At 43.1% G+C, this 27105-nt stretch overlaps 2 protein-coding genes and 1 long non-coding RNA gene across 3 annotated transcripts in view; 2 read left to right on the forward strand and 1 right to left on the reverse strand.

The window, feature by feature from the left end:
• Positions 1-2414, forward strand: part of CUNH7orf50 (chromosome unknown C7orf50 homolog) — a 39184-nt gene extending 36770 nt beyond the window's left edge. Inside the window, exon 3 of the mRNA XM_019542074.1 lies at positions 2034-2414. Coding sequence (XP_019397619.1) covers positions 2034-2216 — 183 coding nt within the window. The 3' untranslated portion in view covers positions 2217-2414. The remainder of the gene's footprint in view (positions 1-2033) is intronic.
• On the reverse strand, positions 299-14556 carry LOC109314746. Its single transcript, XR_002102359.1, has 3 exons — positions 14546-14556; positions 13773-13774; positions 299-2007 (listed from the first exon to the last, which is right to left on the reverse strand). It is a non-coding gene; the product is annotated as an uncharacterized LOC109314746 (long non-coding RNA).
• A 7394-nt stretch (positions 14557-21950) lies between these two features.
• LOC109314747 (cytochrome P450 2W1) overlaps positions 21951-27105 on the forward strand; it is a 15451-nt gene continuing 10296 nt past the window's right edge. The window contains exons 1-2 of the mRNA XM_019542075.1: positions 21951-22233; positions 25407-25569. Coding sequence (XP_019397620.1) covers positions 22036-22233; positions 25407-25569 — 361 coding nt within the window. The 5' untranslated portion in view covers positions 21951-22035. The remainder of the gene's footprint in view (positions 22234-25406; positions 25570-27105) is intronic.

Consider the following 27105-nt stretch of genomic DNA (forward strand, 5'->3'; position numbering starts at 1 on the left):
GGGGGGCCATGGGGCTCCACCCCGCCCGCTGCCCCCCGTCATTCTTGACGGGCAATTGGCTAGTGATATAATGTTAGGTAATTCCCTCAGTAAATTCTGGTACCGAGGAAAATTAAGTACCAAGGAAAATTAAGTATATATGGATATTTGGTGAAAGTACAAAATATGCAGATGCTGCTGAGGGTTAAACATTCATTATTCAGGACAGGGGTTGTCAACCGGGGGTATGTGTACCCCGGGGGGCACTTGAGAATGCCCTAGGGGGTGCATGCGGGCAGGCAGGGACAGAGCACTGCCACGTACCATCCTGCGCAGATGCCACCCTCCCAGCCAGACACAGGGGGTAGGGGAAGCTTGTACACAGCAGCCACCACCCTTCCACATTCAACCGCGTGCCACTCCTCACCCCCTCTGCTCTGCGTTCGGGTACGCTGCTCTGCACCCAGCTGCCAGGGGTACACTGAGCCAAAAAGGTTGGAAACCCCTGACTTGGGGAGCTATTTCTATTAAGGGGACACTATGAATGTAACAGTCATACTTCCACCTAATTTTTTGCTCAGTAGAGTTACAAGTTTACTATAATTGAAAGAAATTAGAAGACCAAAAAGACATTTTGGCACCACTTTGTGCACAGTCAGTTTCATCACTGGAAAGTCAGTTTTTCCTTTGTGTTGTACAGTTTTCTATGTGAAAAATAATAGTTGTTTTCCATACTGGATAAATTGTAAGGCTGCAAATAGGCTGGTTCTAGTGTAATGCTTTGTATTATCCCTGATTGACCATGACACTGTTGGAATGTTACTTCCTCCCTGCATTGGGAATGACAGAAGTTTGGTACATTTACTGTGCACTGTAACAATGCAGAAATTAGTTGAAAAGTTCATTATTTGTTGAAGTTCTGTCATCTGTAAGAACGTGTTATTGGGTAGCATAAAAAAATACAGCCCTCAGTTAATTAAGGCCCCAGTCCTTCAAACATTTATGGATGTGATTAATTTTCCATACATTGTATAGTCGTGTTGACCTTAGGCATAAAGTTAAAGTATCTACATAAATGTTTGCAGGATGGGGTCATTTTAGCTTCCCCTGAACTGCCGGAAAAGTATTAATGACTGGAATTGCAGCCATAAATGTACATAAAATTCAGATGATCCGCTTCTATGATATTTTTAAAAACTCATTAATTTCTGGAGACTACATCAAGTACCTGATTCTAAAATTCTTTATTAGCTTATTAGGCATATGAATATATCTTATTGATTATTTAAGACTTATTTCATTCCAGATGGAGCTAAAATTTACCCTGTTACTAATTAGGGAGAAAAGAGCAAAAGGAGAAGAAAACAGATTGGGGGATGAAAGACAATTCTACTGTATTTTGTGTTTGGTTAAATGAGCCTATCAGAGCCTTATTCAGTAGGATCTAAGGATGTCTTCCATATGACTGAATTTATCTGCTTTTCATACTAAATGCTCGTCCTTCATATAAGGGCTCTGTCAGTGTCACCGTCTACTGTTTGACAGTGGGTGGTAACTCTTCTGAGCAGCTGGAGTAATTCTGCATGTGGAGGGGAAGGTAAGTTGGTTGTAATAGGCATATTGTGAGATTGTTGGCCAAATTCTTTCCTCCGAGTTGTGCGTGCAGCTCTAATTGTATTCAACAGAACTTTCGCACATGTGTCTAAGGGTGGAATTAGCTCATTGTTTTCTCCTTCAACAACTCTCAGACTCTTAAGATGTTGCTCAACACACTTAGAGGTGTCCTAATTGGCATTTCAAGTTATATTATGATTCTGTTTTCCTTCAGATTTTCTGCCAGACCCTATGTAAATCTGAGCACGTAGGAAATGTTTACTACAGCGGGATTAGAACACTTGCCAGTTACTATTCCTATCCAAGCTGGCAGCTGGCTGGGGCAAAATCCCACCTATTTCTACTAATTGTCCATTCCAGCCTGGTGTTCACTTAGCCCTTCACCCTGGTACTTTTGCACGATTCTGATGATTTCTTTCTCTTTCTTTCTATTCCCTGAGGTCCCGGATACATATTTTTCTATTTTACTGGAATACTTGGAAGGGCTCAAGGGCAGTGCACGTGAGGTAACTGTGCAGAAAGCTGAGGCTCTCATGAAAGAGTATGACAGCGCTGACCTAGAAGATCCCGACCTGTTGGACAAGTGTGAGCGTATACGACAAGTTCTACAGCTATTATCCTGAAGTGGTGTGAACCCTGTTGCTATTTCTGTACTTTTTGCTGTATGGAGAGACGGGTAAAATGTAAGAAAACAGCTTTTTATGGTCAGTGTAAATACATATCTTTATGAAGACTCTTGATGCTAAGATTTCATATTTCCAGTTCTTGTTGTAAAATATTTTTTCCAATTACACATTAAACAGATTGTAAGGAAATTAAAATTGAAGTGAAATGTGGCATCTGTCCAGCTTATACCAGGCAATTTTGATTCCTTCAGGTAACTTTGGTGCATGTCTTCTGGAAGAGGCTAGACACATCCTTGTCTCTAGTTTTCCTCATATTTGTCTATATTTTCTATTAAATGATAAGGTACTTTATAGTTCTTGATAAGAAGAACAAAACAACCAAGAAAAAAGCTTGGAGATTCTTCCACAGAAGGTAGGTTTAAAAGTGAACAAAAAGTGTGGTGCTTGTTCAACCAGTTGCTATCTATCACTTTTGGCTTTAGAAGCACATCATTTGAATTTGGGAAAAATCATTTTCAGTGTGTTGAACAGAGGTTTTATAACCCATTTGCTTATTAGCAGTTAAGCAAAGATCTGGAGATCATCCTCTTTGCTAATTTTCTTTTTCTGCTTTAAAGATTTTGAATACTGTATGGCAATATTTAGCTACTGAGGTAACGTGCAGTTGAGAATAGCCCAAATCAATTGTCCATAGTCTTGAAATCAGCCAATCACATCTTTAAAAAATAGTCAGTAATGGGATGTGCTTCACTGTAGTACATGCATACAGCCTGACAGGTTCTATTTTCATCTTTCTCCTGTTAATTGTCTTCCAGAAGAGGTAATTTGTGTACTTTCGGCTTGACTAGGGGACATTTGTCTTCTAAGAGAATGCCGATGACCAGCCTTTCATGGGAAAAAGAAGGCCATTAATTATTCAGAAGCTGGAGATGTGTCTTTAATAACAGTACTAATTGAACGTTTGTCCTCAACCCACACTCATGACCTGATTCTCACAAGTGGTTCTACAAATACCATTCACATCTATTAATGGTAATCATAGGTTATGTGTTATTTCAGAAAAATATCACACATGGTCTGTTTTGTTGGGAGGGAAAAAATACCAATTTCTGTGATATCCATGCCTGTCTTTTCAACAAGAAGCACTTGATTTAAATATGACAATTTTCACCTAAATGAATTATCATAACTCTTGAAAAAGCATAAAATATACTACTGGTTTCAAAAGTAGCTTATACATTGGGACTTTAAGACAACTTCATTAGCAGCCAAAATTTTGAGTGATCCAATATGTGCTGTTCTAACATTGTAAGTATAATGGAATTTAGTATAGTTGTGAGCCAAAGTATAATATAGAGGACAAAACAGCCTGCCTGAGCAGATTGCCAGCATAGCTACAGTGCACATAGACATATTATTCAGTGATTGTGCTCCTTGATGGCATCTTACTGTTTCATTTTTCTCCTTCTTTCTATATTTCTTTCAAATCTGTTCTCTTTTCTATGTTTGTGGAAACTTTTAATTTAAGTGTCCCTCTTCCATCTATCTTTGGTTACAAACACAGGCAGCAACTGATTCAAATTAAAGGAAAAACTAAGGAAGCCTTGAAGATTTCTATCCTTCCTCTCCTGCCCCTGCCCCTAAAATAAAGTTTACTCAGGAAACATCCTTATCTCCTAAATACTTGTTTTCAATCTTCAGAAGTACACTCTGATATCCTGTCACTTCTGTACCATTTCTGTGAGTATTGGCATTGAGCAGAAATCACAATTCCTTAAGTTTATAGGCTTAGGCTTCCTTATGGGACGGAGCAGAACATAGAGGGCATGCCTACACATCGTTTACTGTCCAGTAAGCATGTGCGTCTACACAGCAAACCTCACTAATCATGGGCTAATTTGCTACTTGCAAATGCAAGTAGTTACTGCACAGTAGCACTTTTGTAGACACCTAACAGGGAGCAAATCTGCTCCCAGTCAACTGGCCACCAGAGAACAGAAAATTACTCTCTGCCCCCAGGAGCTGCCTGCTGCCGAGGCAGGCTCTGCCACTGGAGCCCAGGCAAGGACTATGTCCCCCTGCCCTGGCAGCAGGGAGCTCCAAGGTAATTGAGCATATACTTATCTCATGGTACATACAGCGTAGCTTGCCCCTCAGTGAAAGTGAGGGAAGTTACCTCTCACTTATTGTGGGGTAAAAGTACATGTGTGGGTAATTACTGCAGAATAGCTGATGCACTGTAAGATCACGTATGAGCTGACCTTGAAGTAAGCACAGAGCACTTGGTCAGGGTGAGATGCAGAGTCAGTGGCAGATCTGGCAATAGATACCATTACTTCTGACTCGCCCTCACATACACCAGCCACTAGGCCAGAATCATGCTTCCTGCTCAGTCTGCCATTTTTAATATCTGAGCTTATTTGGCATGTTTAATAAGAAAAGCAAGATTTGCTCTGTTTCCTTTTAAATTCTAAAGTGTATGCTAAGTACTACTGAAACCTGTAACTGGAATAAGGTTATCCAGAGAGCTAGGGAGATCTATTGCTTCTCTGGCTCTTTTGTCTGGGTAGTCATTTAAAAATTTCAAATCTTTCATAACTCTTGTAGCTCAGACACTCAGCACATGTATGGAAATGAATTGCCAGAATTGTGTGCCTACCTCTATTTAAATCAGCCAGTTGTGGTGTTAAGACAAATCAAATCTAAGGCTAGAAGTAACCATTTGTATAGACTGACAAATTATATTTCATCTGCCTACTCTAATTGTCTTCCAGCTGAGTTAATCTGCATTGTGTAACTCTGTCTAGGAGAATTCATATCCTAAGGGAATGCTGAAGTCAGGACTTCTGTGCAAAATACGAAAACATTAATTACTCAAAATTGCTTAAAGCTGGAGATGTGCCTCTAATGATGATACTAATTACTCAAAATTTGACAACGTAGAAGAGTTCCCTTTAATTTGGATGGTCTTTGCTCTACATTGTATATCTTTTTGGGTCTCTGCTGTCTGCCCTGACTTTTAATTTGTTGCCACAGTTGTAAAATTACTGAGTATAAATGGATTCTCCATCCTCATTTAGGAAGGTTAGATTGTAGATATTGAATATGTAGTTTACTTTTCCCCCAACAGAAAAACTCTGCTTTATTACTAAGTTAATTGTAAAGAAGAGTAAACCTAGTCTGATCTCACATCTCAGTTACTTTAAAAGATTTCCCTTTCCCTTTCAGCTGAATAAAGCAAAGCAACAGCCGTTAAATAATACTGTTCAATGTAAAATTGCAGTTTCAGAAAATAGTGTAAAAGAGACTTTAGTACAGTTTAACCTGCAGCATATAAACAAAACAAATCATCCAATTTTGTAATTGATCTATATAAATATGAGAGAAACTACAGTGAAGGAATTTTAAGATGGCAAAGTGTAGGTCTTAATGGGTAAGAAACACGAGAATTTATGTTTGCACAAACCTTTGTGAATATGCATATGTGAATACATATTGCCACATGCTGTTTTTACCACTGTGTGCAACAGATATGGAACATTTTTATTCAGTAAAGTTGAGTCTTTTTCTCATTCAAGATTTTGACATCTTTATCTGTTGCTAAAAATGTGATCTGCATCATGAAAGTATATGAGTAACTAAAGGTCTGATCCTGTGCTACTGAGGTCAGTGGAAACTTGAAGCTCAAAGTGCTTTTCCTTTGTTGTGCAAGCTGGTTGTGGCAGCGAGTTATAATTTAAAAGATCTTTTAAATGTGTCACAAGAACCTACATGTTAGCCACCTTGTATGATCATAAATTACATTTTGATTTAATTTCCTACTAGGCAACATGGCATGCAATAAGATTGACCTGCACTGAACAAAGACATGGAGGAAGGAATGGAAGGCAGATTGAATAATGGTTTCTCTTTCCTGGGCAAAACAAAGATGAAGGAAGGAGTTGGTGCTAGTGTGAAAGTTTTCTAAGTATTGGGGTGGACACTGAAGAGAGAGAAAGAGAAGAACAGTCATACAGTTTCTCCTTATTAGTTTTTTCTATACTTTGGAAATCGTCCTTATCTTTTTTTGCATTGGATTCAGGGCCAGTCCAAGGGTAATTGGCACCCTAAGCGAACTGTATACCTTGGTGCCCCCACCACTTCCAATATTGAGGAAAGTAAGAAGTCTAGAATGAAATTTTACAGCTCAGTGGGGAGAGCATCCTGGAGACCTGGCCCCGGCTCTGGCCCCACAGGGTGGGAGCTCTGGGCAGGAGCCAAGGACACTATTGGCCTGGGGACAGGGGCTGCAGGTCAGAAATGAGGGGCACTAGCAGGGATGAGGGCAGGGCTGGTCCAAGGTGGAGCCATAGCTGGCCAGGGCTGTTATTTAAAATGATATTCCTATTATTTTGTTCTGCAAATAATTTGGCACCCCCCAAATTTTGGCACCCTAAGTGACTGCCTAGTTCTCTTAATGGTTGGGCCGGCCCTGATTGGATTTTTGCCTTGTTGCTCCTTTAGCATTTGAGCTCTACAAGAGATCCTGTTCCTTTCCCCTTTTCTTCCAGATTCTCCCAACAATAACCTCCATCCCACCATCACTCCTCACTCCCAAACATTTCTTATTTTCAATTGTTAATAGCTGAGAACAAGACAGATGTTCTTGTCCTCAGCTATTAAATAAATGAAAAAAACATTGCATGAAAGAAAGTTCAGGTTGCAGAGTCTAACATTTAGAAATAAGGAAGTTGCAGTTTTTGATTGCCCAAACAACATTAATTTTAGCCCCTTGTGCGTCTAATATGGACACCAAATAAAGCAGGGGTTTTATAGAAAAAATAGTGTGTAGGGAAAAAATGAAAATAGTATTTAGTGGAAGGCTATCTTATAGTCTATATACAAGAGGAGGCAGAATGAAGATTGCTACTAGCTCCCGTGTAATTATAAAATAATGGAAAAAAAACCCAATACTGTTATGTGTTATAAAATACCATAGCTAAACTGAAATCACTATTCATTTTTAAAAATGAGATATGATATATAAGTAACTAAAACATACCTGACGTATTACTTTTGTCCTCATTTTTCCCGTAGACCATCCCTCCCACTGAGAGAAAGAAAAAGAGATCTTTCATATGTCTAACTAAAATGGCAGACTTTTAACCCAGGTCCTTGTTTCTGTACACATCCCCATATACCTATGGCACTTAATCACTTCCGTCGGTCTGGCTTAGGACCCAAGCATGACCCTGAAACTGTATGGTTCTTTGCGCTATTTTGGTGGAGCTACAGACTTTGGCAGCATCCTTTGAATCAGTCATACCTTCCCAGGCCCCATGAAGTTGCGGCCTTACGGTACAGTGATATAGTACGTGTTGTGAAATGGTTGAGTGAACTGGAGCATTCTTCTATAGGGAATACTGTGGGATGTAATAACAGAACATCAGCCACCCCAATACTCTTAAACAAAACCAGCTGTGTGTTTTGCCTGAACCTCCTACCATTTTACAGGCTTGGGATGCTGACAGTCACAAGCATTTGTTTTATTGTTTCTGTCCACAGGCTGAAAGTGCCTAGGACAAAGCTAATTCATAAACGGTCATATTCAAAGCTAAACCTTCAGGGAGTGTTAATATAGGTAAATAAACAATTTTGGCTTTCACACAGCAAGCAATTTCTGCAGGAGAGGCTTGTACAGAATAATGTAAGCTGTATATCTGTTGCCCTATTTTACCAAGGTAAACAGCACAATCCATGGGCATGTTAGCACATGGGCATGATTGCAAGCATCCAGGTAACCATGTATGGGCATGAGACATGCTGGGGGGCAGGAATGATTACAGGGAATGTAACCTCCTGAAGCTGCATGCTTACGGTGAAGGCAGTGCCACCTATATGGCTGGCTGCCATATAACTTCTAAACATAGAAAATAGTTACCCTGTAAGGAGAGCTTTTGTCCTTGTTGAATGGGGCTGCACAGTGAGTAGAGGGACAAACTTGCAGCTGCTTTGAACTCTTGAGCGCAGTTCCCTCTCGGGGCCAGAAGAACTGGGGGAAAAAAAATCCATTAATTTTGTATGCAGTCAGACAGGCACGATATCACCAAATACGTGGTTGTGGATGCCATCTGCGAGGCATGGGACACAGTGTAAGGGGAGGTTCAGAGCCATGCATTCCCCCTTGGCATCAGGGCAGTTAAAGGGGCCATCTCCTGCCTATGAACAAGTTTAGATACAACCAAGGTGGGGCAGGAAAGGCAGGTGGGCAGACTGCCCTGGACAGTTGTGGGGCCCAATGTTCAGGACAGCCCACTTGTTACAGTGGACAACATATTTAAAGAATATATTTAAAGTCCATGTTAAAGAAAGTAACGGGATTTCCTCATATCAAAAAGGAGAAACACTCTTGTCGTCTTCTCCCAATGTGTTTTTTATCTTACTGATGGAAAATCTTCTATAAACAGTTAATTGCATGCAAATATGGTACTGTGAATCACCCATTATGATTGCTTTCTTTCCTGTAGAAGTTCCTGAGCAAATTATAGCTAAGCCTAATGAATATGTGGAAAAATTTAGCTGGTTGAGTTAACATACACCACCTGGAAGAAAGCAATTCCTCAACTTGAGAGACAATATTAGAGATAAATACAGAAGTTGACTTTTCTTTCAAAATAGCTCAAATGAGTTGTTTTTATTTTCAAGTCTTTTGTGATGTTTAAATAAAATCTAAGGCAAAAAGTTACTGTCTGTGCAGCCGTTTGGCATGAAACAAATACTGTGCATTTTATTATGTCATAACACTTTTTCTTTTAAGCAGTCTGTGATATGGAACATATTATGAGCTATGAAAACAGCAGTCATTTTGACAGTCATTTCCAGAGGCTGGCTTCACCTCAGAAATGTTCAGTGGCTTTCTTATAAAATTCAATCTGCCCCTGTTTTGTTTCCTAAATCCATTGGATATTATTTCAGCTGTCTTTGAACAAAGCACAGAAACCCTCACAAAAACCGCTAATGCAAAGAGATCGAGACTGCATCACTGACATGGTTTCATGAGAAAACTTGGAATTTTCTTGAATTATGCAGGTAACAAAGGGCAGCCAGAGTAGAGCAGTTGCCTGCATTGATCGCAGGGGGAAATGAGGTTCTGGGGAGAGCAGGTGACTAGCTGCTGCTGCCATTTCCTGCTAGCGTGCTACAGAAGGGCGCTGTTGAAAAAGAAGAATGATGAGAATGTGACAATGGCAATCCCTTTAAAAACAGTGTCTCGCTGGAATATTTCTCTTCTGCTCTGCTTGCACTGAGGTTTTCTTTTTTAATAGAACTGTATTTCATGCAATAGATTATATCAATCAACCTTTATTTGCATCATTGCCTTGGCAGTGGATCTCGTATACCTCATAAAATTGCTTAATAGTCAAATTAAACTTTTGACCTGCTGTACAGCTCAGAGCCACTGTGTTTTGAATTTCTCTCTGCAGGAATGTTTCACAGAAAATTCTGTAGACTCCAGAGTTCACTTGCAATATTAGGTGATCACTTGCACACAACAGGGAACACAAGCCTGTACCTCAGCCCTTTTACTCGCACAGTTTGGCAGGTTAGAGAACTTGCTGTAACACTGAACTGCATTCATGATTGAAAAGAGCAACAACAGTTTGGATTCCTCCACACCAAATGTCAGGTAACCTGCTGATACTTGTATTTTTACAGAGACCTGAAAAATAATTCAGCTTGGTTTACAGAATGATGTTACTTGTCTTTGCAGAACTGTTGCTTCCAAGATACGTGAATGACGATGAAGCATCAAACTCCGCTCCTCCTGTTTCCCAGCTAGAATGTTGTGTAGCATTTTAGGACAATATTTTAATATTTGAAAATGAAGAATTGCATTGTCTTAGAAGAAGAACAATAGAAGTCCCATCTGCCTTATTTGGAAAATCCTGACATTTGAGGCACGAGCTTTACCCAAGTTTCCATGTCTTTGTTGTGAGCACTTTTTGACAGCTGTAATGTGCTCCTAATTGAAAAAGATACATAAACTAAATTGTTTCAGAATAGGTCTCAGTCCCTCCGTCAGCTCTGAGCAAGTGAGATCTTTTGTACCTGTTCTCTCTCTGTATAATGAATAGCATGAGCTTTAATGTATAAAATCCTTTATAAGCTATGCCTTAAGTACTTGAAAGGTCACTTATTGCTGGATATCTGGACAGAAAATTTGATCAGCTGGTAGCAACTGCTTTGGTCTTTATGCCTCTCAAAATGAATATAGGGTCTAAAAGAGGTTATACACTTATTTTGATGTGAAGCAAGAGGACTGGAATGTGGCGATGTTCCTAAGGTCTCGTGGTTATTCAGTGCGCACAGAACTGATTTTTAAAACAACTTTAAAAAGTGGATAATAAACAGGATGGATCTTCATTGACAAGAGATCCACATGAAGAGGAGTGATTTTGCATGGGGTATAGGAGGGATTTGTGGAATGGAGCACTGGAATGAGAGGTCCTGTATAGCACTAGGATCGACTTCTCAGGTGCAGAGAGGAGAGGGGAGATTTGATGAAGGGACTTAAGCCCTTACGATGCTGAGCAATCTTACCTTGAGTAGCAGAGCCTGGAAGCACACATTCAATCTCATCAACTTCCATAGAGGCACACCTCTGCTTTACTCCATTGGAGTTAGGGTGCTTGCTACCTTGCAGGATTGAGCCCTTCATCAGGTAAATAAGCTAAATCACGTAGGACAGGGAAGGCTTAGCCCTTTTCTGGAACTGCCTGTTAATCTTGCCTTTTTTCTGTATTTGCTGCTATATTTTATTCTTTCCTTTGTGTAGTTTGTCTTGCTTTTGATTTGCTGTTTGGGGTGTGTAGCAGAGCACTGAGGTACCTGCTACGTGCAGAGCCAGGATAACTCCTCAGGTGCCGATTGCTGGGGAACTAGAGGGAGCCAGTGACACACACCTGCTAGTGGTCGGGTGACCGGAAGGGGCAGGGCCGGGCTCCCGTGTAAACCCGGGCTGAGGCCAGGCAGGCAGTTCCCTGCTGGCAACTAGGGGGAGGGAGCTCTGCCCGAGTGAGGAAAAGGAAGAGGCCTGATTGCCTGTACAATGGGATACTGGTGAGAGATGGAGAAACCTTGGAGTGGCTCAAATGTGGTTATAACCCGATGGCTTAGGTTTATGTTATAGCCGAAGGGCTTGTGTTTTGTTTACTGTTACACCGGAGGTTTGGGTGAGGCTATTAGGGGTTGGCGGAGGCCTCGGAGGGGACCCGCAGCAGAGCAGGAAATCCCAGCCCCAGAGAGTAGGCAGCAAGAAGCCCCCGAGAGTGGGCAGCGACCGCCAAACGGGCAACATTGGGAGTGTGCCAAACCTGAACGCCAGAAAGGACTCAATATTGGGAGTGTCAGGAAGGGCGTAGTATTGGGAGAGTGCCGACTCCAAGGGCCCAGAGAGGCGCGGTTGCGAGACGGGCTGCGGAGAGCCCGAGAGCTGAAGAGAGTGTAAGACTGAGCAACGTCTGGTACATCTGCAAGGCTTGGGGCTTGGTACAGGAGTGGTTGGAGCCACGCGTAGCCCATAAGGCCGGGGTGCACAGAACACCCGTTATAGGGACAGGACAAGTGATAGCAGGAGAACCATGGCCAAGAGGATGAAAGGCAGCCTCCCTTTAACACATATAAGACCAAGATGTGGCAGGCAAGACTCGAGGGTGCTTTTAGGCAGCTTGGCACGGTACGGAGGGCAACTAGGAGACACCCGTCCTGTTACAGGGTGGTTATTTATTTTTATGGACTGGTGCTTACATGTGATTAGTCTTGTTCCCTAGAGTTCCTGTTCTCCCATTAGCTGGTATATTCCAGTAATGTCAGTGTGAGTTGCATGTATTAAAGAGGACAGAGCAGCCAAGCTATGTTTGAATGTCTATGGTGTTTTGCTATGTAATCATTATTAATACTTAACACTTGGCACCTTTCATCTGAGGGCTTGCCTAGTCTTATAAAGGTGAGGATATCTGCTAATCCCTATGTTACTCATGGGGGAACAGAGGGAAAGAGGTTAAAAGATTTGCCAACAGCATACAGCAGTTGGTAGCTGAACTAGATGAAGATTCCAGGTCTCCGGGTTTCCACTCACCAGATCCGTCCTCTAGACTCTACAACTACATTAAAAATGTAAGTGCAAACATAAAAAAACCCTTTTCTCCTTAAACCTCCCCCATTAATTGTCAATCCTTTTGACTCCTTGCTCCACAGAATAAGCTGGCAGATTGGCACTCAGTTCAAAGACTTCTCCTCCAGATGGGATATGCCTACTAAATATAGCAAAGAAAACTAGAAAGAACCACTGAAACCTCAAAATGCCCAAAAGACTGTGGCAGAAAGTGGGAGGAGGCTTGTTTCTATTCTGAGACTAAAAATTATTCAGTAGTTGTAGGCTACTATTCAAAATACTGTGTGATTACTATATTTAAGGAAGCCAAAAGTGATGCTGTTATGATAGTCAGCAAGCCAATGTTTGTAAGATCTTGTGTTCTAGAAAGTACCCTTTCTTCTAACGCACTGCAGATTTGAAGCTGGAAGTTGAAGATATGTTGTTGTTTTTTTTAAGCAAATCATATTAAATCTGCACTACTCACAGCCCAGTGGGTTGGGGCAAATGGGACAGAATTAAAGTATGAGATGAATTACCAGAATGCAGCGGTGATTCTAGTTGTGCTGAGCAACACTGGAGCTGCTTGGCCTCTTCCTCGTCCAAGCAAAAGTTGCTATCCCCATCATTAAATGCTATACATTCTTGGGGGCTCCCCCAGCTGTATGTTATTTCTGTATTTTCATGTGCTAAGCAGACTGAGGTTTCGAAATACTGTAATAGTGTGTGCACACAAACCAATTAAAACGGAATAATCCTCAGGAGGGAAACTGGGGTTTGAAGTTCAACTGCCCATTACACCAAGTGGAGTCCTCAGTTAATGCTACTGTCACTTGCACAGACAGCAGAGGGACAGCAATTCTCTGTTATGGGAGGTTAGTATGGTTAACCACCTTTCATGTGGCTGTTGAAGCATAATAGTACCCTTAAATGGCCAAATCCTGCCAACATCAGCCATGTGTATATTGATTGCACATGGGCAAAACATGCAAAATTGTAGCCATAGTCATTTAATATCTCCAGCGAAGTTCTCCTGTGCCCATTAAGCTGTAAATCATGCATGCTAAAAATATTAACAGATAATTACACAAGTGAGCAGGATCCATTGCATCTTACCAGAAGGTCTTACTGAAGCCAGTGTTTGTAATAACACCCCTGACAGCCAGGTGCCGAGTGTCCTGAACACTACTTGAAGTTTGAGACCAACGCTCACTCGTATGTCAACTATTAGCAAAATTCCTATGGCCATCAGTAGGAAGAGAATCCAAGTCAGTGGGAACCAAGGCATCCTAATGTAGCTTCTCACCCCAGGGTCAAGCCTTTCATGAACCCCCTTTCTCGCCCCATTCAGCCGAGGCCCAGGTAAACAGGCTGAGAAGAAGAGGTCGTGTCTATTGAACCATGGTAGAAAGTAACAAAACGCCTATTTCTATGGTTGTCTGAGGCATAGTGATCTCACCAGTCCTGGAATTAAGTGGTGTTTGCTTCAGGACACCAGACTTGTGCGGCTTTTGAATAATTCAGTGATGATGTGGGAGTGACACCTGGTGGTTCAGAGGTTTGGAAGAATGTTCAGGCTAAATTGCCTGTGGTTTTTTCAGCTTAGGCTGTGAGCAGCTATCAATCAAGAGTGTGATAACGACCTAGTTACTTTTGCTTAGAGCACTTTATTATGATTATAAAATGACTCTGTGTTAGAAAAAGGGCAAACACAGTAGTAGTGATTTATAAGACTTTATTCTGCCAACTAAATTTATGTTACCATAACCATAAAATTATAATGCATAAGGTACAATGATTGTTTCTGGCTTGGGTTGCTCTCATCATCTGACATATTAAGGCTCTCGAGCTGTGAAAGTTATTCTAATTGCAGATCCAAACTATATTTTTGCCATGTTTTCATAGAGTGGCAAGTGATTGTGTTAAAATATTCGTCATTGGAAAAAAAGGCAAAATTGGAAAAATTGTTGCCCTTTCCTTTTACAGAAAGGTTTGTGTTCACTGATAAACAGGGAAAAGGAATTCAATTTGCATCCTTTAATGGAAAAGATGTGAAATTTTTCTTAATTTTATGAGAGTAATAGTATTGCTACCAAAAAAATAGACATTGGTGCTCAATTCTGTACTGGTCCAAGCCCATACATTTTGTGACTGAGCGTTTGTTTTTGTACACTAACACTTTCAGAAGCAAAACTGAGATTTATTGCCAGCATGTAAAAGGCTCAGGTATAACCTGAAAGCACATTGAAGAAGTGATGAAAGCTGGAACACTGGAATAGTCCTACTGTGAGGCAGATAAGTCCCTCATTGCCTTGCTTTGAATTCGTGATTACATGCCCTGTTTGTTCATATAGGTAACCTGGAGTTCGCTGAGCTGATTAACAATTAATACCATGCCCTCTGGTGAAACTCACCTCAGCTTCAACCTTCCAGCTCCAGTGGAGATGACACACTGGAGTAGGTTAAAGACTCCAGGTCATGGGTCATTTGCTCCACAGATAACAGAATGTGCCTTGGGTGGTGAATTTACAATGCTACCTTGTTATATAGAGAGCTGACTGGAAGCCATTGCACATTCTAATCCTGGTTCTGCCACTGACTTGTGTTTCTTGGGACTAGTCATTTCAATTTTTTTGTCTCCATTTCCTTTTGTGTAAAACCAGAATAAAAATCTCCCTCTTGCTGGAGAGCACTTACGACTTAAACGAAGAGTAAGGGCGAGTGTAGATGAAACAGGGGCCCTAAATTGAAGCGGTGGGTTTTGAAAAACACCACTTCAGTTTAGGGCCCTTTAAACCCCCATGTTGTGTACACACCCAAACTTACCTGCCTCTCTGGTGGCAGGAAGGGGAGGGTGAGCTGCCAGCGGGCAGAGCAATCCCTGGGCTGCAGGCGGGGCTGGTGCTTCCCTCTGCAGCAGTGGCAGTGCCCCCCAGGTGGCACCCGGCTCGGGTGGTCCTGGGGTGCACTGGAGCCGCAGAGGGAAGCACTGGGCCCCTGTGAAGCTCAGGCAGGCTCCAGGGTGGGGAAAAAAAAGAGATCTTGAGCAGACCCTGCCTTGCCAGGCTGCCTGCATGGGCTTTCTGCAGAGCTTCTGAACTTCATGGAGCCTGGTGCTTCGCTCTGCAGCTGCGCCCCAGATCATTTAAGGTGCGTTACGTTGCTGAATTTGCTACAGTGGTTGGAATTACTGTGCTGCTGATGTGTGCAAACACCAACGCTACAAAAGCAGTGCAAAAGCATTTAACCTGCTTTGAAGTGTCCTACACGCAAGCCTCTCATCTCGTCTACACACGGCCTAATGTGCTGTCTCAAGAATAACAAAGCTGAAATGAAGAATGGACCCAAGGAAATCAGACAGCACTATGTGCTAAAGAAAAACAACGGGTCTTTATTTATTCCTGGAAGGCATGCTAAGGAAGCCACTCAAACTGGACAATAAGTATAATCAGCATACAACTTAAACCATTCAAGCGCTCAATCTTTAATTTTCTTCTTGTTAATATTTGACCATTATTTCTCTATACAAAATCAGAAACGTCACCAAATCTTTCCAGGAATAACTCGTGCCCATGGGGGCTGTTTATGGGCAAAAACCTATCTCTAAATAGAGCTAAACAAGCAGTCATTGCCTCTTTAAAGGCTGGCTGAAATGCACCTACCGATTTCATTATCAAGATATGTTTGGCCTTGAATGTGGAACAGCAGCTATCTATTTCAGTTAGGGATGGAACTGTAAATTTTTCCTGAGAACATCCCCAAGAAACGTAGGATTTTGGTTGGGGCCCCTTTCAAGCTGCCATGAGTTAAGGATGCTGCATCAGCTTTGCTGTACTGTTTGTGTCACAGCTGTTCTTGTTAATTAGCTGAAGGGGCGGCTCCTAGGGTGCTCATGCTGCTTCAAAGGGCTGTTCAAAGTAACATTCAAAACATAGTTTGAAAGAAAAATAAATGTAAATGGGCTTTTTATTTGGAAACCTATAAGCAATGGCAGCTGCCCAGGGGCACCCAGCCCAACCACCAAGCAACTGATAGCACCAGCAATGCGAGTGCTGATAGACCACCCACATTGCACTGGCTTGTAGCTCCTTCTCTAGGCTTCGTCCTTGCCAGTCAGCCATTTGACACTAGTACTGAGAGGGTAGCTTTGCACTAGCCCCACTCCCTGCTGTCTCCATCGTCTTCCCAGAGTTCAGGCTTCATTGTATGTACCCCAAAAGCCTTGGCAGCGGACACGTGGAAATAGGGTCTCCCCGTCATAGGAGTTATAAAGAGGGTTGTATTCCTGTTTTGCACAAGAGCTCCAGCCCTTCAGGCCAACACCAGTGATGCTAGATGGTACAAGCTCAACACACCTGCCTTCTTTCCTGCACGCAGCAGGATATGTTAGTCCAGCTCCTGAAGTGCCTTAGGCATGCTGGGACTACAGGGGTAGGATCTCTGGATGCTCTTCCTGACTCTGCCTGTGATTCCTTCGGTGCTTTGGTTATGACTGTGCGTTTCAGCTTTCCCTTCTGCACAAGGAGGGCATTAGCTGCCTATCTAGGGGGGTCACAAGGGTGAGTTCATATTTGTATTGTGCTGTGAGGAGTCAAGACCGGAGTTATTTGTCTGGTTCCATAGATGGTTACTGAGTCATAGTCCTTGTCCCAAAGATAAATACACAGGGATACAATGTCAGGGAGAGAAAATTGCCAGGAGGAAGGGAGGAGAGCAGCACAGAGACATGGAAAGCTTTAAGAACAGATATATTAGGTTGAAATCTCCACCCAAGAGGAGGAGATTGGAAAGATGTTTGTATTAAGTGTACAGTATTTATACATAATTAAACTCCAGCTAAAAGCTGGGATTGAGGCTTTGAGGATTCAGAGCCTGGCAGATGGGATGGGAGTACCAAGGGAAAGATGAAGTTTATTTAAAATTCATAGTGAATCATGCTTCAAAATGCCATGCAGTTAAGCTAGGCCTGCAAAGTGAGCAGGGATCATGGCAGGAGGTGGAGCTCAGCACCAGGATTAGGAAGGGATTTAGAAGCCTGAAGAAGGAGCACAAAGCAAAAACAGCACTTGAGAGACCAGGTCTTTGAAGCCACGGCCCATCTGCTGGCTCCTGTTTCTGAGTCAGAGCAATGCTGGCTTTGAAGCAGCTGAGCAGATATAGGAGGGAAGGTGGTGAAGAGCGGGAGTCCCCTGGCACACAGTGATTTCCTTCTACGGACTTTTAGGAAATTTAAAGCAAACTTTATTATGCAAGTGTCTCTAGTGGGTTATGGAATAGAGCAAGATCCCACACAATTTACTGATTCATTTGATACGCCTGGCTGGGGGAGTACTTGGTTGATTGCACGGTTTTGCAATGATTGCACATTTAATTCATACAACACAATTTTATTTTAAAATTCCTTGCTACGCATATAACACTGCTTAGCTTTAAGAAAAACCACAAACATTAAAAACACAATAACTATACATATTAGAAACAATGCTCCAAACGCACTTCCTTCTCAAACAATGCTAGAAGAATTAGTATTACAAAAATAACTACAATTACAAGTAAAGGTTAAATGGGAATCACTACTATTATTTCTCGTGGTATGCTTACAGTCCTAGAACTCCGAGAAACCAAATCCCCAAGGATACTTTCATTCTTTAGCTATGGTTTTAGAGTTGGTCTCAGCAGCGATAGGAACAAGCCCCCCTCCTTTGGTCCCTCTCAGGCACTCCGCAGCTTCAGCGTGAACGGGAGCTCTTGTTCACGGAGAGCGTGGTTCAGGGGATCAGCCTGATCTGGCCTACACTTGCGATTCTTCCTTTGGTGTTCTGCAAGTGAGGTTACCTCCAAATTGGGACTGTAGGTTACAGTTTGTATTGGGTGAGTTGCCATCTTGGGCCCCTCCTACACAAACCCGTCACTACTCCCAAATTTGGGCTCGGATCTTTTACCCAACAGATTCCTTTCCTGGGTCTTCTTTGGGAAATTTTCCACACCACCGCTGTGACCTCTAGTGCCAACCCCCTTCCAAGAGGCCCTAGGTTTCTATCTCTCAGACCATTTGCCCAAGGGTCGCCTTTAGGTTAACTTTGTTAAAGGCCTCTGGAGATAAAATTCAAAAACTAAGACATTCAGGACGTTCACTGCAAGGCCTCTAAAGACAAAATTCAGAATCAAGACATTCACCACATAAGCAAAAACAAGCAATGACCCTAGATAAAAAGATGAAACTTGCCTTTTTTTCTAAACTGGCTAATGGGTATTTATTACAAGCATTCAAACCATTACAGTCAATATGACAGGAAGAAAAGAGGCGAAGGGGTGCGCTATGTAGCTGGGGCCTCTTCCCCTCGGGCTTATTTTTCTCTTAATGTGGAAATTAAAATACTGTATTGATTTCTGGAATTGCACAAAACCACTGAAAGCCCAAAAAAGGTTTCACTGGATAAATGTTAAACACGTGGAGAACAACAGTGCTAACTAGAAAAGAGCTGTGCACTACACAGACACCTCTGAGTATCTGGGAACCTTAAGAAATAAAATGCCTACTCACCTGAATCCTCATACCTGCCTTGTCTTTCTTATTTTTGTGCAATTATTGTGCATATTTACTGATGATAATACTCTTTTAAGAGCACCAGAGAGAAGTTTGTGCTCTGGTCCATATGATTCAATACAGTGCCAAAAGCTGTGCACGATTCCTCAGCACTATTCCATATCCAGCAGGCACGAGAGCATAGCTCAGCTTCTGTTGGTCAGTCAGCTCTGCCCACCGCAGTTGATTTGGGGGAGCTCCGTGTTTGTTATACACAAGCCGTGGAATAGCCCTCCCACAGCAATGACTTGCCATCATGAACTTTTAAATCCCTGACTGGATTTGACCTGCCATGTCTTGTGTTTTGCACTTTTTTCCGAGCCCCATCGTCTGCAACGTTCCTGGCACCTTGGGCAATGGCAGCAGTCTAAAGCTATCATCAAGGTCCATGTTTTCATGAGGGTTATTGACTTTGAGATAAAAATTAATGTTATCTTTTAATTTTTAACTTGCATTCCTCTGTGAAAATGTATTTAATAGCCAGCTTAAGGAGTTGCTTTGATCTGTTCTTGGCTTTACGTCTTCTGTGGGTTATTCTGTCTTGTGAATAATTTATCCTTATGGCGCATGGATTTGTGGGTGAGGGCAGTGAGGCTATTGTGGCTTCCCAGTTGGGTAGGGGTGAGGTGGTGCCCTGGTTAGCTCAGCTGATTGCTCCCTCCCTCCCTCATAAATTTGCAGATGACACCAACCTCCACTAAAAGCATGCTTGCTGCACATCGACTTCGGAGCACCTTATCAAATAAAAATGGCTAAGCAAAAGCATAGGGCTTGCCTGAGTTGAATAGGAGTCAGGCCCCCAGAAGAGGCAAGGGTGCTACAGACAACAGCCTCATTCACTGTGCAACCTTAAATTCATCCCAACAGCACAATCGGTCCTGTGGTTGGGCAATATGGTACACAATGCTAAAGTGAATTGCCTAAAGTCGCATAGAAAGTGATTGTCCAAGCATAGAGCTGGAACCGAGAGGTCCAGACTGCTCGTCTCCTGCTCTAACCACAAGAGCACGCTGCCATTCGCAACACAAGCAAAGTGGCGAAGTGAGACAGTCTTTCAAAGTGTTATTTCAGTTCCCTGCACTGAAGTCCCATACTGCGTGGTCAGTCAGTGGCCTTTCTGATTGCTGTGGGATGATCCTGATGGTCACACGTCTGTTAAATCTTGTCACGTCTGGCATCATTGACGGTAATAGAATGAAGCAAAATCTTTGCTCTGTAGAAAGACATCAAAGCTTATAGTTTACAGCCCAGTGGTTCCCACCATTTTTTTTGCCATGACCTGCTACAGGGAGCGGAGCGCGGCGGCAGCGGTGGTGGCGGAGCTCCCAGCGCACAGCGCGGATCACTCTTTGTCTGCAGCATCCCCGGCATTGCCCCTGCGACCCTCATTTGGGTCACGACCTGAGGTTGGCAACCACTGTTATAGCCCAGCAGACCTGGGGAGTTTTTGAGCCCTTGGATGCCACATACTGTTTCTGTGTTTTGAAAGTTGCCAGAAACCAGTCAGAGCTGCATGTGTCCCTGTCAGTTCTCCCATGTATATTTGGCAGCATGGTTCAATGCTCAGCAACACTGGTGTGGTTTCTTCATATTATTATTGCATTAACAGCAAAAGCCAGGACAATTAGCGGCTTATACAAGGAGAAGGAGGAAGTACAATACCAGGAAAAAACAAACGTTTACAAACGAGCTGTTGCTATATCAGGTTTCAGCAGCAGAATCACTGTGAATCACTTAGCAATGGTACATTTAAATAAGGTGGCCACAGCATGGTAACTGGTAGGTAAGGAAAAGTACGCTGGGTGGCCCCGCATCTCTAGCCAAGTCACCTTTCAACTTCAGGCCACTACTTAGCCACAAAGCGGCTGAACTGCAAAGCAGTAATGCTGGGGAAGCAAGGTAACTCTGAATGTGAACTTGCCCAGTGATAGAAAGTGCAATGAGCTTATACACATGGAGGCACTGGAGTGATGCTATTGCCACTCTCTGTTAGGTGACTTCTGCCTTATTTAAACAGCACAAATTCAGAAAAGCACTAATAGACAATCGAGCCATCCTTTGTTTGGGGTGTTCCTTACCATCCTGAGAGAGCTTCTGAATCAACCAACACCCATCAGGAAATATCTCTGATGACATCATTTTAGTCAAATGAGAGCCAGCAAAGATGGAATCGCCCGTGTTGGATAATTCACTGAAATGTAAGACAAGGGCTGGATTTTGCACTCGCTCTTGAGAACATAGAAGGTCTTTCCTGTCTCATCCTTCTCAGTCTAGGGCAGGAGCACTGCAGCCGTGAGGGTCCAGGAAACATGCACAGTTGTGTAGCTTAGGCTGCACTTGCTTCTTTCCCAGACCTGAAGAAGGCAACTTCGTGCCTGAAAGTTTGTTTAACATGTAGAAGTAATTGGCTTCCTTGACTAGAAAAAACAGACAAAGACCAGACGTGCTGATACTGCTTAATTCAAATGCTCTGAGATAAGGAATCCGCATTCCTGCGTTCCTTGGGTTATCTTAATATCTTGCCCTGTATGCCTTGGGATAGCCCTATGCATAAATAATTGTTTAAGTAAACGCCCTAAGTTTCTGTGTAATTTACTATTGTTTTGTTTCTCCAAAGTGTATCCTTTTATCTCTTTCTCTGTCTTTAGTATAAATACGCTTGTAACCTTAGAGAGTCGGAGAAATCCTTTGAAACAGTCAAGGGTGATTCCCCTGGCTGTATGGAAATCTCCCTGTGATCACAAGTATAGCCTTAATTAAAAAAAGCCGGCTCTGTCGGTTCTGATTCAACCACAATGCGAAGTTTGATTTCTTCCACAAACATCTGTCCCAGGTATACAGTTGATTCAAGAAAAGAAATCACCCCCAAAAGCCCTTGATTTTGTGAATCTGCAATTCTAGACCTCCTTTAATTATGAATAGACTTTGCCCTTTGAGGTCGGGATCTCACAGGTTTATAAAGTGGGGAGGAGCATATATTTAGGTATTGTGCAAAACAAAACCGTTGGCAAGTTAAGTCAGAGCGTATAAAACATACTCCTCAAAACAACTCAGACTACTTTCCGGGGAGTATCATCACAGTTGGGCTCTTGTTCAACATGGCTTCTCTAACATCTCTTCTTTCTGAGCCTACCCTTATTGGTCTGCTATGTGCTCTGTTTTTGTTATTCATACTGTATGTTTCAATGGGCCCTAAAAAGTCAACTTTAAATTTCCCTCCTGGTCCATCTCCTCTTCCAATCATTGGTAACCTGCATTTACTGGACATTAGAAGGCAAGATTTGTCACTAATGAAGGTAAGACACACATTCTGATTTTCAGCATATTATGCTTTGAATGTAAAGGTTTACTGATTTGAAATTCTGCCTTTGGGTACCATTCCAAAGTGACTAACCAATACCAAAATCATTTAGAAATATAATAAGCTTCAAAGGTTTCAGAATGCTCTGGTTATATTTTAGACCCAAGCTTTGCAAGAACTTTTACAGGTACTGAATTGTAAAGATCTACACATGTCAGAACTACACGTGTGCTTAAAATTCAGGACCTTGAAACCTTCATGCCTGTAGAAAATATTTTGCATTATTTATGTTACACTTAGAAAAAAAGACAATGAAGGATTTAAGCCTTCATTCTTTTGTTAAAGCGGTAGTACTTTTACTGAACTTAATCAGTAATACAGTAGAATTTGCTTTATGAGGAAAGCTCATCTTGCTTTATCAGGAGAATATGATAAAGGAAACCTATGAGTCTCATGAGATCAGAACTTAGTGCCCAGTTCTGACAGTTGTAATCAGGTTGCCCAGTACTTGACTCCAGAAGAGGTCATCTAGCAACGTATGCAGTGACTTGTGAAGAGTTGTTCCTCGTGGCTAACAGCAGGATTGGACCTCCATCAGTTGTTCTTTCCATTGGTATGTGGATGCACAGCATTTCTGCTGATTGTTCACACTTTCACACCTGACATTTCCTTTTCATGCAAGTTCTTGTAGTACGGTAGTATGGGAGCTTGTGAAGTTTTAATAGTGATTTGACAGCTGTGTTGCCGGAAGGCTTTTAAGGCATTAGCAAATAAATGACATGAGAGAGAAAAATCCCTCCAATGGAGCAAAAGGATTTCTCCATGCAAGTTTCTGCGGGGGGGGGAACAATGACCCACATAACACTCTGAAGATGTCATGCAACAAAAATGCTGTTTTTACTAAATGACTGAAAATATTATCCTGTGAGCTGCTTTTGTTAAACTGGAAATACAATCTGGAGTCCTGTCTGCAGCTTGGTTCTCCTGCACTAGGGAAGGACATACCACATTGGCAGAAGCGGATCCAGGATTTGCAAAGGGTGGCGCAGGAGCAGTGATTGGCACTGCAGGGGTGGCTGCACCTCTTGCTCCCACTCTTTTCTCCCCCCCTTCCCACCTGGTGTGGGCAGACCTCACCATGAGAGCAGTAGTTGAGGACTTCTTTAAGTCCCCAAAGAAGGTAAAAAATGTTCCACCCCCTTTCCTTACCTGCTCAGAGGCACGTCCTCTCCTCTCTCCTTCCCCCCTCTCCCCAACTTGCCACTGCCAGTAACTCAGCCTGGGGCAGAGGTGATGGTGGGCAGCTGGCTTCCCCCTCCCTGCACCTGCTTCCTGGCTGCCTGGGGACCAGGCTGGGAGGGGGCAAAGGGGGAATCTGTCCACTGCTGCTACTTAGATTATCCTGGGCTGAGCCCAGCTCTCAGGCAGCCAGGCTGGAACAGGACAGGAGCTCCCTTTGCCCCCAGGACTGGGAGGAGACAAGGAAAGGAGGGCAGAGGCTTCTGAGCATGGACGGGAAGGGAGAGGTGGAATACTTACCTTCTTTGGGGACTTAAAAAAGGCCCTGGCCATTGCTGCTGCTGGTGTTGCTACATGGTCAGAAAAGGGGGTGCAGCTCTGTCACTGTCCCCCCGCCCTTCCCCCTGCCTGATCCACCCCTGCACACCGGCATAAGCTGTATCTATGCTACAAGCCTCCTCTGGTGTACTGCACGAGTAGCCAATGCCTCAGGCCTTGCACGATTTACATTTTCAGGATTTGGGTCTTCTCTCCCAGGTTGTCTAAGACTCAGTTATGCTCTTGCATTCACTTGTTTCATTCCTTAGTTGCTTTGATGTAAAGCCCTGCAGTATTGAACTGTGAGCTTTACAGAGAGCTGTCGCTATCTATTATTTCAAATTTAGCCAACGCAGATCAAGTCTTATGACTTACCAGCACCCATACACCCTGTCCTTGTATTCAGATGGCCTGAAAACTTCAGTATATCCCTAATAAACAACAGGTTATATTATTTTTGGCAATTTTTTGCCAACAATAATATTATCTCAAGAACCAATTATTTCTTATGTTTTCTTCACTGTGTGCCAGATGATATTAAGCTCTTTGGGTTCACAGATTCACAGAAGTTTGTGGCTGGAAGGGACCTTGTGAGATCGCCAGGTCCAACCCCCCTGCTCTGGGCAGAAAAGACAACTGAGGTCAAACCACCCCAGCAAGGTGTGCATCCTGTCTCATTTTGAAGATCTCCAGGGTAGATGCCTACACCACCCCTGCTGGGAGTCTAGTCCAGAGTCTGGTCACATGAACCACGAAGAAGTTTTTCCTTACATCCAGTCTGAAACCTTCTTCCAGGAGTTTATGACCATTGCTTCTGGTTTTCCCTTGGGGCGCCTTGGTGAATAGTTGTTCGCCTCCCCCTGATGCTCACCCTGATATATTTGTAAGCTGCCACCAAATCCCCCCGACATCTTCTCTTTTCCGGGCTGAACGGTCCCATATCTGTCAGCCTTTCCTCATATGGCTTGCTCTTCAGGCCTCTAACCATACGAGTGGCTCTTCTCTGAACTCTCTCAAGCCTCTCCATGTCCTCCTTGAAGTGCGGCGCCCAGAACTGGACTCAGTGCTCCAGCGGCGGCCTCACCAGCGCCGCGTAGAGCGGGAGAATACCTGCCTTACTTTTGCTTGAGATGCATCAGTTAACGCGTGCCAGTGCATTGTTTGCTCTCTTAACTGTAGCCTCACACGGGCGGCTCATATTCATGTTATGGTCAGAGTGAATTTTATCAGAGTGAAGGGTTAGAGTGGGTTAGCAGAGTGACTTTTCTACTTCATTTTTATAAGTAACCAGAGATCTGGCTTTCTTGCACCCTCTTGTGATAGGTTGAGGTATTACAGGCCTATTAATTCAGCTGCCTTGTAGGCCTGCCATTGCTTTGATGTATTGCAATTGTCTCGCATTTCAGCACACTAGATCATGTTATCCAGATTACACATCTCAGAACATGACTAGGTTTATGGAACTGTAGCACTTAGATGGACCCGTGTTTGCCTGGTTTGAATGCTATTTTGCTAGAAAGTTTCAAGTCCTTTGGCCTAACTTCAGTGAGGTCTGAAATCAGTCCTTTCCCGGGGTAAAATATGGTATTCAACACATGCTTCTCTTTTCAGATTGCAGAAAAATATGGCCCAGTGTTCACCGTCCATTTTGGTCTCCAGAAGGCTGTGGTGCTGACTGGCTATGAGGTGGTAAAAGAGGCTCTTCTGAACACTGCTGACGTATTTGCAGACAGACCTGCTATCCCGATATTCTATCATATCCAGAATGGAAATGGTACTGGCTGTACGAATGAAAGAGGAGATGCTTGCTGTCTGACTTGTGATCGCTGTATTGCCCACCCCAAGCATTTAAAAGTAATGGGCATCTATACATGTGCAAAGAGGCTGCTGGAGCGTGGTAATTAATTAGCGTGCTCCAGCCGACTCCAGCATCTCATGTATCATTGTCCCCACACCGAAAAATGGTGGTGGGGCTGCTTTAACTAAAACCTGTTTGACAAGCTTTAGTTAAAGCAGCCCCACTGCCATTTTCCAGCACGGGGACACTGATACATGTAATGCTCCAGCCAGTTTAATTAGAGCGGCTTTCAGAGCTGTTGTAATTAAAGTGTCCCCCTGCCCCCACTCCTGGAGCACGTCTATAAACACCCAATGAGTCAGTCGCAAAAACTCATGAGAGGTTTAAATGCAGCACACTTGGGTTTCTGGCATGTTACTGAGCTACGCATTGGATGTGTCTACACATCACACTGCATCACCATAGCAATGCACTACAGCTATGTGTGTGTCTGCACATGACAGGCAGCTACTTCACCGTAGCAGCACTTCCCCCATTATAGCGCACCTCTGTGGGGAAGTAGTGGCGACAAACAACCATGCACCGTGCGCAGGGTGCAGTACAGGCAGTTACTGCATCATGCACCACTAAAGGACTGCTACTTTTGGAAGTAGTAAAGCACAGACAAGTAACAACATTGCCATAGGACAAAGTGTAGACATGCCCACTGAAAACTAAACTGGGGAACATAACAGGAAATGCTGGCAGGAGCAATCCTGCACCGAAAGGAAATGAATTTCTTAACATACAGATATTTTTCATTTCCAATATCAGTGATTCTATAATCATCCTATAAACCTGGTCCAGATGGGGCCCAGTGTTAGGAAGGGTCCAATATTATATCACCTCCCCAAGGTGCATACCTAGGATGTCTTCAGTCCTTGAAGAAATGCAAAAATCTAGAACTCTTGGTTCAGAGATGACACCTTTTATTAGACCAACTAAGAAACTACCAAAAAAAAAAAGTCTTTTTCAGCAAGCTTTTGGGCTTCCACACCCTTCATCTTGTTCAGAGAAAATTAAAGATGATATAAAATTCCCGTAGGTAGGAAATAAAGTTCATTTTTGCACAGAAGGAGTTGAGGATGGGAGTGTGGTCCCCCTTGGGTCCATGCAAGTTTCTCTGTGAGTTGCTCTTTGTTGTGGAGATCGGGCAGGGTTACTTCCCTGTTGGTGTCAGATAGCATGCAGGGAGGTTTTAGAAATCTTTCTTATTGTTCAGCAATGAAGTTTAAAATCCAAAATCCAGTCCTTGAAGCATGCTTTGGAAAGAGACGCTTCTTGGGGTGAAATCCGAACAGCTCTCTGTTCCAGCAGCTGACAGTCCAGTTGTGTGCTCGGAGCGAGACCGCAGGGAATAAGAGGCACAGCACAGAAGGCCAATTGCTCATAACACGCTGTTACCCCACCCTCTGATTCCTGCAGCTTCCCACAAAATCCCATTTCTTAACAACGTCGCTGTCCAGGTCCACA

The sequence above is a fragment of the Crocodylus porosus genome, unplaced genomic scaffold (genome assembly GCF_001723895.1).
Source record: "Crocodylus porosus isolate Cpor-Errol unplaced genomic scaffold, CroPor_comp1, whole genome shotgun sequence".
Taxonomy (NCBI): Eukaryota; Metazoa; Chordata; order Crocodylia; family Crocodylidae; genus Crocodylus; species Crocodylus porosus.